The following is a 12,029-nucleotide window of genomic DNA, read 5'->3' on the forward strand; positions in this document are numbered from 1 at the left end:
GGGAGGGTAAGGATCATCTTGACAATAAAGCGTATTGCCCAAAATCACTTACAAACATAGACTTTAAGAACAATGCAAAAATGCTAGCCACATGCATTGGGTCATACACTCAGCAAAATAAGGTTTTCTAAAAGGCTGGTATGCAAGTGATAACATTAGACTTTATTATCATGTTCGGTAAAAGGTAAAGGGTTTGCACTATCCATCACCAAGATGATTGATTGGGTATCTTGGATTTTCAGCATGCTGGAATATGTAGTTCAAGGACGCCTGTCCCATGATTTCATGCTTCTGTATAGATTTTTCAAAAAAACTTTATAGAAAAGTGTTTCGTGAACAACCTCTGTGTGCTTTAGAGGCTGTGTGGCGGCACACCAGATGACTCATGTGAGGCATCCGCGGATGGTAGCCCAAGTCCCACCTCAAGGTTCAGGGGAATTTTTACGCAACTGGTCTCCCATAATTTTAGATCCGTCCATAAGTAAGTCCGGGTGCTGGAATTGATGTTTATAAGTGGCCACATATTGGGTGTTCTCAAATGTTGATTTTAAATGTTGAAATAGACCATAGAGGAGGAGATCGGGAACAGAAATTATCCAGAAGAGAAGCCCTTTTGATCGTCAAATTCGACACAGCAGTATCAGGGCTAAATGAGATTTCTGAAATATATAAACTGTAATGCCAACAATTCTTAAGCCGTCAGAATGGGCAACCATGGAGGTTCAAAAGTTCTTATCTGAACCACTACATCTTTCGGGACCATCATGTGACCTTGAAAGCATGAATAGACCTTTTATAATAGCCATTTGAATACACCCACTAATCTGGGTGAGACCACACCCGGACCCCCAAATGAATGCCAGGGCACCTATTAACTTGGTACATAGTCCACCATTTCAGACACACTACAGGCACGGTCTTTTGAGAACACCCACTATATGGCCACTTACAAACATCAATTACCGCACCCGGACTTACTAATGGATGGATCTAAAATGAGGGGAGACCAGTTGTGAAAAAATTCCCCAGAACCTCTAGGTGGGACTTGGGCTACCATCCGTGGATGCCTCACATGAGTCATCTGATGTGCCGCCGCACAGCCTCTAAACCACACAGAGGTTGTTCACGAAACACTTTTCTATAAAGTTTTTTTGAAAAATCTATACAGAAGCATGAAATCATGGGACAGGCGTCCTTGAACTTTGTATTCCAGCATGCTGAGCGCCGCTCGCGTCCACTAGATAACCAATGGTAGCAATGGGAAGCTACAATGGGCTGACTCATTGGCTACAACCCGGGAATTGTCAGGAAGTGAGAAAAAACCAAGGTGAGCAGAACGACGAGCGAATGCAGCTTCCGGACACACTAGCGAGCAAAATCTGCTCCTACGGACAGTGAAACTAATACTTCTGCCTTCCCTTTTTGCCCTTTAGATTACGAGCAATAAATCTCAACTTGCAGCATACGATGGCCCTGATTTCATTCGCCACAAGGGGCCAGGTAAGACATACAGACTAACTACATCATCATGGCGCAATGGGAGAGGCGCTGCAAACTAACTAATAGCAGCATTTCTCTTCCCCCATTTCTCCATAGTTGCCCCCATATACCGCGGATCCATTCAGAGGCATCCACCCGATCGCCGCGCAAAAAAGACAGACTTCGTAAAACTCAAAACTGAGTTTGTTGAATTCTGTCGCAAATTAAGACTTTGATTGTTTTTTTCTGACAAAACTTCATCCACAATAATGGAAGTAACTGGTTTACGAAAAAAATCCACATTCTGCCCAACAGGCAGCCAAGTACCTAAAGAAGTATTGTTGTTTGAAAAAATAGTGGTATCAGCCATCTCGGAGATGGAAAGAAGAACAAAAGATGTCAAATACAATATTTCAAAAGAGCAAAGGGAGGCCCTAGTCGCACTGAGAAATGACCCCCAGGTCACTATTAAACAGGCGGATAAAGGGGGCTCAATTGTAGTCTGGGACACAGACAAATACACAAAAGAAGTACTTAAACAACTAGAAGATCAACATTTTTTATAAAAAGATCACAAAAGATCCTACAAAAGAACTCCAAGGACAACTCTTTGCCATGCTCAAAGAAGGTTTTGATAAAGGTTTTTTGGGATTAAAAGAATATGAGTACTTGCAAAATCAACATCCACACATGCCAGTATTTTATATACTCCCAAAAATTCATAAAAACCCAACACACCCACCCGGAAGACCGATAGCCTCCGGCTGCGGTTCCCTCCTTGAACCTATTTCCAAATATATGGATTGCTTTCTTAAGAATTTCTACCAGGAGTGAAATCCTTTCTCCAAGATACCAGAGATGTTATCAATAAGTTAGAGAAGATTCCTTTTGTAAAAGAAAGAGATTTGTTGGTAACGCTGGATGTAACATCTTTATACACTCAAATTCCCCAAGACGAAGCAGTGGCAATGCTTACATGGTTCTTGGATGGGAGAGAAAGACCTTGCAGAGTACCAACGCAATTTATTGTGGACCTGGCCTCTTTTGCTTTGTAAAGGAATTATTATGAATAATTTCTTTTACCAGGTAAAGGGGGTAGCCATGGGGTGCCCTTTTGCACCAGAGTTAGCGGTGCTTTTCATGGCTATGTATGAAGAAACGTTTATATACAACAACAATCCATTCGTGGAACATATAGCCACATGGCTTCGATTCATTGTTGACATTTCTATGGTGTGGACTGGAGGAGAAGAAAAATTAGACTGTTTTTACAAATTGCTTAATTCAAGGACAACGGATATCAAGTTTAGCTTATCCCAAGCAGCGCAAAGAATAGCGTTCCTTGACGTGGATGTCTATGCTGACACAGAAGGCCTGGCTACCACCCTTTTCAAAAAACCAACTGATAGAAATAAAGCACTTCTATTCAGTAGCAATCACCCCAGAAGCCTACGCGAGAATTTGCCATATGGGCAATTTTTAAGAATCCGCTGTAATTGCTCGTACAAAGATGAGTATATGTTCCACGCAAATAATTTGGCGGGTAACTTAAGAGATCGCGGATATCCCCAAAAATTGGTCAAGGCAGCGATGAAGCGCACCTGGTGGACTGTGGCGTTAAACAAGGACCCCCTGAGTACGATCAGATTCCTGGATCAGGGCAAAGCAATTGATAGCAAAAAATATATCCAGGCAATAACAATGTAGACAACTGGCAAAAAACTAAGTATAACATATAAACACAAGTAAAAGAAAAAGATATAACCAATAATTATGATGACATAAAATTTAATAACAATGATAAAATTTGATAACCACATTCATTTAGATACACAATATTATAAAAAGATAATAAAAAAAGAAGAATACAGTATTCAATTGCAGTATTCACTCTAATATTTGGGAGAAATAAAAAGCTGTGATAACTCCCAAGGCTGATTGTCGGAGTTGATGTCTATCTGCGCACCTGGTGGACTCCACGGGAGTCTGTTGGAAAGAAGAAGGAAGCCTTCAGTACAAAGGCAAGTTTGTGGAACAACATTTTGCCCAGACTGAAACAGACTGAAAAAAGTAATTAGCCAAAATTGACATCTTGTAAAAAATCTTGACGATTACCTTGCTACCGTACCTTTATTTGCTTTCAAAAAAGAAAACAGTATTTCAAATTATGTTGTGCGGGCGGCAGTTAAACGACAACCAAAACCGAATCGGAGGCAACTAATGGGACTGGAACCAATAAAAGGCCACCATAAATGTGGCACATGTGTGAGCTGGGAGTCAACAGTAGAAGGTTCAGTCTTTTCCCACAGAGGAATATACTGGAAAAAATATTCGTTCTCTAACTGCAAAACAAAATTTGTAGTTTACGGAAACACATGTCCATGCGGATTGCTATATACTGGGAAAACCAGCCAAGAAATTCCACAGATAATCATGCATAAAGAAAAAAGTGATAACGGCTCCCCTTGAAACCACTGGGCCAAACAACTACATTCGGAAAAAGACCTCCATTGGACAGTGATTTCAAATGTTGAAATAGACCATAGAGGAGGAGATCGGGAACAGAAATTATCCAGAAGAGAAGCCCTTTTGATCGTAAAATTCGACACAGCAGTATAAGGGCTAAATGAGATTTCTGAAATATATAAACTGTAATGCCAACGATTCTTAAGCCGTCAGAATGGGCAACGGTGGAGGTTCAAAAGGCCTTATCTGAACCACTACATCATTCGGGACCATCATGTGACCTTGAAACCATGAATAGACCTTTTATAAGAGCCATTTGAATACACCCACTAATCTGGGTGAGACCACACCCGGACCCCCAAATGAATGCCGGGGCACCTACTAACTTGGTACACAGTCCACCATTTCAGACACACTACAGGCATGGCCTTTTGAGAACACCCAATATGTGGCCACTTACAAACATCAATTACAGCACCTGGACTTACTAATGGACGGATCTAAAATTAGGGGAGACCAGTTGCGAAAAAATTCCCCAGAACCTCGAGGTGGGACTTGGGCTACCATCCGTGGATGCCTCACATGAGTCATCTGATGTGCCGCCGCACAGCCTCTAAACCACATAGAGGTTGTTCACGAAACACTTTTCTATAAAAAAAAAATGAAAAATCTATACAGAAGCATGAACAGGCGTCCTTGAACTACGTATTCCAGCATGCTGAGCACCGCTCGCTTCCACTAGATAACCAATGGTAGCAATGGGAAGCTACAACGGGCTGACTCATTGGCTACAACCCCGGAATTGTCAGGAAGTGAGAAAAAACCACGGTGAGCAGAACGATGAGCGAATGCAGCTCCCAGACACACTAGCTAGCAGAATCTGCTCCTACGGACAGTGAAACTAATGCTTCTGCCTCCCCTTTTTGCCCTTTAGATTACGAGCAAGAAATCTCAACTTGCAGCATACGACGGCCCTGATTTCATTCGCCACAAGGGGCCAGGTAAGACATCCAGACTAACTACGCCATCATGGCGCCATGGGAGAGGTGCTGCAAAGTAGCTAATAGCAGCATTTCTCTTCCCCCATTTCTCCTTAGTTGCCCCCCATATACCGCGGATCCTTTAAGAGGCATCCACCGGATCGCCGCGCAGGTCACAAGTGGCAGCCCCGCCAGATAATACTAACAAGTAAGTGACACCCGGGAGCCCTTCGGCTAAATAACGCACCGAGGTCCATGACAATACAGGACAGTCACGGGTCCCTCCTTTTTCTCTTCTATCTCCCATCTCAGATCTTACAAGCCATGATTTATTGCTGATGCTATGACTAATGGCCATCATTTGAGCAGAACTTACTTAGAGGTAAGGGCAGACTAGATGCATACTTGATGGGTACGCTTGCACAGATCAGTGAAGGCCAAGTTTTTTCGATTAGTGTTTATCTTTTTTCCTTTGTAGTGATGTTGGTCCTGATGAGAACCCTTCAATTAAAAAGGGTTTGAAACGCGTAGACCATTGGAGGAGCCAAGCAGTGGGCTTTAGAGTTACTTGTAGTAAACAGGATTTTTTCAACTCAATTTAGCCTATTGAATACAAAATGTCTCTGTAATAAATTGCACAATCAAGTATTTCTAACAAATGTTAATTGAAAAAAGCATTTCAGTTTTGGTTCACACTATAAGAGTGTATTTAGGATATATGTTTTAAGTATGGAATGCATGAATGTATGAATGATAAGAATGATGTGAATCACTTTTGGATGAGTATATTTTTCTAGATTGTTGTACATAGTGTATAGTATCTGTTTGGGCATAGTGTCTAATGTTTATAGATATTTTTGTGTATGTGGGGAGAAATTGATTCAAAAAATCGAATTGAAATTATGAAATAAAAGCAACTAATGAGCTTAAAGATGAAGTAAAGGTGGTCTCACACATCTTGTTTCGAATTTCTTGCAAAACAAGGAGCAGCATTGGGATTCTTTTTGATTATTGGTTTATATTTGCTCAGCCTTGCTGTTTATGAGCAATACCCTTTGGTGTTATTGGGACCTGGACAAAGACACAAGTTCAGGCCGACCACGATAGAGCATGGGCCAGACACAATGACCAAGTTAGGCCCGCTGAACAAAGTACCCACAATCCTGGTTGGGGAATGCTGCGAGGTCCCACATCCAGGATGCATCGCGCAGTGGAAGGTGCGAGGTCCTGCATTGTGGATTCATTGTGAGGAGCTGCAGAGATGCAATGCTAGGTCCTGTATCGCACAACAACGGTTCTGAGGGTCTGTGTTGTGAAGTCCTACATGGAGGGTGTGTCACGTAGCGGCAGTTCTGAGGAGATGTGAGATCCTTCTTCTGGGATGTTTCACACAGTGGCAGTTCTGATGAGGAACTTCACGGCGATAGGTCAGTTACTTTGGTTCTGCTAGGACCACAGCTGGGCTGGCAGAGCACCTTCAGGCACACTTCCAAAGGGATAAAACCACTTTTATGGCATTACTCACAAGAGTCAGAGTCTGGGTGCAAGGTACAAATAAGTTGGAGTCTTTTCTGTCTCTAAAAGCTCTGCTCAGGAGGGTAGCCAACTAGCTCATGGAGTCTTTCTGGAAGACCTAGGTTCAAAATGCAGTTCCAGTACTTCTCACGTAGGCAGCAGGGCAGCAGAATAGTAGTCCTTCTTGCAGAAGAACAGCATAGCAATCCTGAATCTGCCACAGGTCCATAGCTATGCACAAGAGCTGGGTCATCTGAGGGTCCAATATTTCTACCTGGTGCCTACTTTAAAGGTGGACATGTTTCTAGAGCCATCCTTGTGTGAAGGTGTCTGGAATTTCCTGCCTCCCTATCCTGGCCTAGCTTGTCTGGGGACACAAAAGACTAGTGTAAAACTCTTTGTGAGTGTGCTGAGGCAGAATCTTTGTGATGTGCTAGTGTGGTAGGTGACAGCTCCACCCGCAATTAAGTCAGAGATGGCCCATCGTGCAAAAACCTATTCCTACTTTGTCTCACTGTTTGGGAGTAATACACAAATACCAACTGCCAGCTACACCTAGTCATGTGACTCAGGATACAGGCAGGCTGCATGCTCCAAATGGTTAGGACAAGAAAATGCCAACTTCCTAAAAATTGCATATTCAGAAATGTTTCCAAGTTTACCATTAAAGAGAGTTTTAAAATACAATTCTTTAGAGGCCCAACTCGACTTTCCTACCTATTCCCAATTGAAATGTATCACTTATTAAATATAATAGAGTAGCCCAATGTCTTCCTATGGGAGTGGTAGGCTTTGCCGTAGTGAACAGCAAATTTAAGAGTTTTTCGCTACTTGGGCATGTGCATGTGATGCATGTAGTAGTAGCGTATGGGAGACAAGCTGCCCTCACTCTCCGCCCATATTTTTCATTGGCTTCTGTGTTTGTCCTTCGTAAAATCTGTCTTCTGATTGATTGTGAGGCTTGTTAGTCCCACCTTATTATGCCATGTTGTCATTTGTACCCTCCCATGGCTAGTGCCCCTTTCCTTTGAGTGTTACACTATACGGACATGTTATTCAGAGCACTAGTTCTTTCCGTGCCTTCTTCCTTCTCCCCCGCACTCCCGTCATCCATGCCTTCTTTCACATGCCTGCTCCCCACCCGTATTCCCTCTGTCCATGCTTTGTTGTAACCCCACCCACACTCCCCCTGTCCATGCCTTCTCGCCCCCATGCCCCCACCCGCCCACACTCCCATTTGCAATGCAAAGGTTCTCATGTAAATGCGAGACCTATTGCATTGCAAATCCTTGTTTTCTTATGGTTTGTGAAGAGTCAGCAGTTCGCAAATGACAGGAATCAGAGCACTGATGAACCGTTCTGAAATTTTGATTATCACAAATATTTTTGGCAAAATATGTTTTCCTAATTACTAGGCAGGCGAACACGAAATTCAATGAACCGTGGCTGTTTTGCTAACATATACATTGAAACTAAAACAACTTTGCCCTTCAGAGGGTGGGTACGCCGTTTTGAAGTATAAGGGGAGGAGGCTCGGGTACTTGTATGTTTTAGCTGTGATATTCACTTGAATGTTTTAATGGAATATTCAAAACCACGCATGTTTATTTTTGCAGTGCATGCAATCTGACGGCTTGCCTTTCCGTTGTTCCATTATCTTGCCGACACTCTAATCTCCCAGTGCTCAATGTATCTCCAGATTAAGCCTAAAAATATCATAATTCCTGACCGGAAGCCACGCCCACGGTTTTACTGAAATGACACATTATGAGCGCTGCTTCCGCCACAAGAGCTCAGCTGTTCTTTATCAGGGTGAAATCCCGCCCCCCTCAGTGTGGTTTTAGCACTAACCTCTCACGGCTCTGGTGGTGAATGGACCAAAAATAAAAAAAAATCTGACGGATGAATTTGATGTTCAACTGCAACCAGATTGGATTGGATTGTCAATGTGCAAGTGTGCGACTACATTTTTATATTTTATTTATTTTTATTATGTTCCAAATTGTAAATGGTAAGCACGTATTAGAAAATTAGAACTATATATAGGCGTAGTCATAATGATAAGCTCTTATTGACATGAACAAGGTCTAGCGCGCTTCAGTAGAAAATGCTGGGAACTAAATATAGCTGTAAACCAAAAGTATTTGGGAAGTAATACAAATAATTCCTTTTTAAAAAGGAGGGAGATAAAAGGACAACAAGAATAGGGAAACATGAAAAAGTTCCTTAGGTTTCGTAACTGTAGGGTAATAAAACAGAATACATTTAAGCAAGTTAATGCTGGCTATTTGGGTATGGAAAATGGGGTGTGGTTCCATGGGTGTGCAGGTTGGTCAGGATTTCAAGACAAACAAGTAAACACTTCCGGAATTAATGTACAAAGGTCTAAATCTGAAGTTATGATGTCAGTGATATCAGTAGCACTATACTTATGACCGCTTCAGGCGCTTTGAAACTTGAGAGTTAATGTTTAAAAGTTTACTGAATTATTTGTCTATCACATGGAGTGTGTGTCATTGAGTTGTGTAGTTTGTCAAGAAATACACTGTCCTTGGTTATGAAGATGTGTAGCAAACTTAGAGAAATTTAATAGGTGCCTAGTGAAAGGGCTGTGTCAGAGCCGTGGAAAAGAGTAGGCAAGACATTAAAAGTACAATTATTTGCAATGCAATAGGTCTCACATTTATGAAAGTTTGAGCAATTGGCATTGTAAATGACAATGCATTTTATTTCTGTGTTTTTAAAACAGATAAATAAAAGGCATTGTGATTTACAATGCCAACTCTCGCAGATGCGTATTAAAGCTTTTTTTTTTTAAGCGTTAGGAGAAAGCGTGTCCTGCCTGCACGCTTTTCGAGAAAACAGTGCTCGGAAGCTGTAATTAGAGCCTACCGAACAACAACACATGTAACAGGGGCTGTCGCCAGGGGAGGTTACAAAATGAAACAAGGCGGTACAAAGATGGAACTACTAAGCCTTTTGACCAATGAACAGCCACAGTTCACTGTGGATAATGACAAGCCAATGAAAAACGTGGACGGAGAGTAGGCAGAGCTTCAAGTCCATACCTCAAAACAGCATGCCTCGCAGAGCAGCGCATGAATTGCCCAGGCTCGACCTAAAAACTGAAGGAGTCAAATATTTCTATTGTGGGCCAATCATTATGGAGGAGCTATAGTGGACTTAGAGTTTGTCTATATCAGCATGGAAACAACGTTTGGTACAAACGGCTGATTTCCAAGCCATAAAAGGGCTTCGGTCCCTACAATACTAATCAAAAAGAGTTAATTGATGTATATCATACAGAAACCACTAATAAGAAATTTCAAATTGCAAAATTAGGCCTTAAACGTATTCTTTTTTTACACGCATTCAGTTGTCCAAGTGTTGGTCACATGCATTTATAACTATAAGTAATGAATTGACTCCCAGTAGAAAATGTATATATATATTTTTTAATCTTACCTTTTGCAAACTGGTTGGGTTCAACTGTGTTTTGTCAATTAGTTTTATTGCAACCTAAAGGACACAGAATATTCAAAATGAACACAATTATAAGTACAAAACACTACAGTTCATTCTCATATTGACAGACGTTTGCTGAATCAAAGGTACTGCAACTTATGTTCCAGAATGTAATGTTCAGGAATAACCTATGAACACACAATATATTTTTAAACAATACAGACATTTTGTCTGGTTTGAGGCCAACCCTGATTTGTTCTCAATTCAGATTAAATTAACATCAGGGCTTGATACTACAAATCTAAGGGTCACGGAAACAAGCACTGTACAGTGATGTGATGAAAAGAACTGCATGGGATTAGTCTACTTGGGTGCTGATTAAATTATTTAAAAAAATGAATAATACTTTTACACTTAGTTCAGAAAATGGTGCAGTATTTCGTTCAGAAAATGGTGCAGTATCCAGTGAACAAGAAAGAATATTCACAGGTCAAGACGGTTGCCATTTATTCGGGTTATACAGCTGAATATACTTTCAAAAGAGTAGGATACATACTTATCCCTACTCTATTACTTAGTTCTTGGTAAGGCGGACTTCTCCAACAAACTCAAAACACACCACTCTCCAACGCCAGCCTACTTATGCATAATTCAAATGAAGGCTTTTTAAAACACGAATTCAGGTTTGAGAGGTGGGATCTTGATGTTTAATAGATTTATCCACAAGCTCCAATAAACATCACCTACCCAGTAACATTTTCCAGGACCTTAGATGTTAACAGTAGCAGAGGAGCTAAGCATTCAGGTGCTCTGATTTATTGGCATGTTACCCTAAAGAAGGCTTCGTTTCAAGATTTAAGAAGATAACCTACTCCAATGAACGTATAACAATCTGCAGAGGCATTGTTTGCTTTCTCTTGTGCTGGGCTACATCGTGCAACCCTTTGAGATACTAGTTTTAGGAGGATGCAAAAGCTAGGGTAGGAGCAAGAAGAGCTTGGAGATTCAGAGAAGGCTAAAACACTTGGCCACAAGTAGAGGCAGACGTGAGGCATGCATCTGTGGGACACCACTTCTAAGAGCACAGCACACCCTTAGAACAGCGAGGAGAACAAGAAATGCATAAGTGCCATGCTTTTTACATGGGATCTACTAGTTGTCCCCCACTACAAAGGCCTCCAAATACTTCCTTTGCCGATTGTTTTAAGAAGTCTTCCAATATGAGGTTGCTCATCTGCACAAAAAGCAACTGCAAGTCACGCAAGTCAATGGCACTTTATTTCGATTAATAAAAATCATAAAAGCAGTCACAAAATTACATTATACAGAGATATTTAAAAAACGTTAAAATATTATCAAAATTAATACACAATATTGTACATAAAACGTATATAAATACACAAAGGCAAATGTTGTTAATGAGCATATCACAAAGTAAAAAACGTCAAAATTCATTGGCAGAGGGATATAATCAATTCTCCAAGGCTCTAAAAGCCACTCTCTTATTCTTATTGCGTACAGCAGCCACCAGAAAGCTTGCAACCCCAAACATCACTTTCGGAGTGCTTAGCAATTGTAAAAACATCAGTGGTGGTTTAGCTTGAGTGAATCCTGCTTCTCTTAATAGAGGCACTAAATGTTGCTTCCTAATATCAGAGAAGTGCTGACAAAACAAAATGAAATGCAAAAGGGTTTGGGGAGAGGCATTATCACAGCTACAGGGAGGTGTAAGGTCTGGTTTCCCCCACACACATGAAATGCCCAGAGTATACTGAACAATGTTTAATCTAAATCTGATTAAGAGATGTCGGTGATATGGTATTGATACCGTTCTGAGGTACGGTTCTAAATGTGGAGTAGTCTTTAAAACATAATTAGATCTAACAAGAGGTTTATTCATTTCCACATATTCCCGCTCTTGCTCAACCATCCTCATAAAATTCATCTTTATCCAGTTCAGATCACTTTTTTGTAACAGATGCGGGAAGTAATAAAGCTCTGGACGCCCCAATTTAGCAAAGACATCTCTAATATAAGATAGCCAGGGTATTTTGTGTGCTTTTTCAAGTGCCATTACATCTTTTAAAATAGCATAGTTCAATGAAATCTCCTTATTAATCCAAG

The 12,029-nt window shown here is 41.0% G+C and overlaps 1 protein-coding gene across 1 annotated transcript in view; it reads right to left on the reverse strand.

Annotated features, from left to right (window-relative positions):
• The window catches only part of LOC144820169 (uncharacterized), a 253,214-nt gene that overhangs the window by 25,877 nt on the left and 215,308 nt on the right, over positions 1 to 12,029 (reverse strand). The window contains exon 4 of the mRNA XM_078677789.1: positions 9,906 to 9,959. Coding sequence (XP_078533915.1) covers positions 9,940 to 9,959 — 20 coding nt within the window. The 3' untranslated portion in view covers positions 9,906 to 9,939. The remainder of the gene's footprint in view (positions 1 to 9,905; positions 9,960 to 12,029) is intronic.

The sequence above is a fragment of the Lissotriton helveticus genome, chromosome 2_1 (genome assembly GCF_964261635.1).
Source record: "Lissotriton helveticus chromosome 2_1, aLisHel1.1, whole genome shotgun sequence".
Classification (NCBI taxonomy): Eukaryota; Metazoa; Chordata; class Amphibia; order Caudata; family Salamandridae; genus Lissotriton; species Lissotriton helveticus.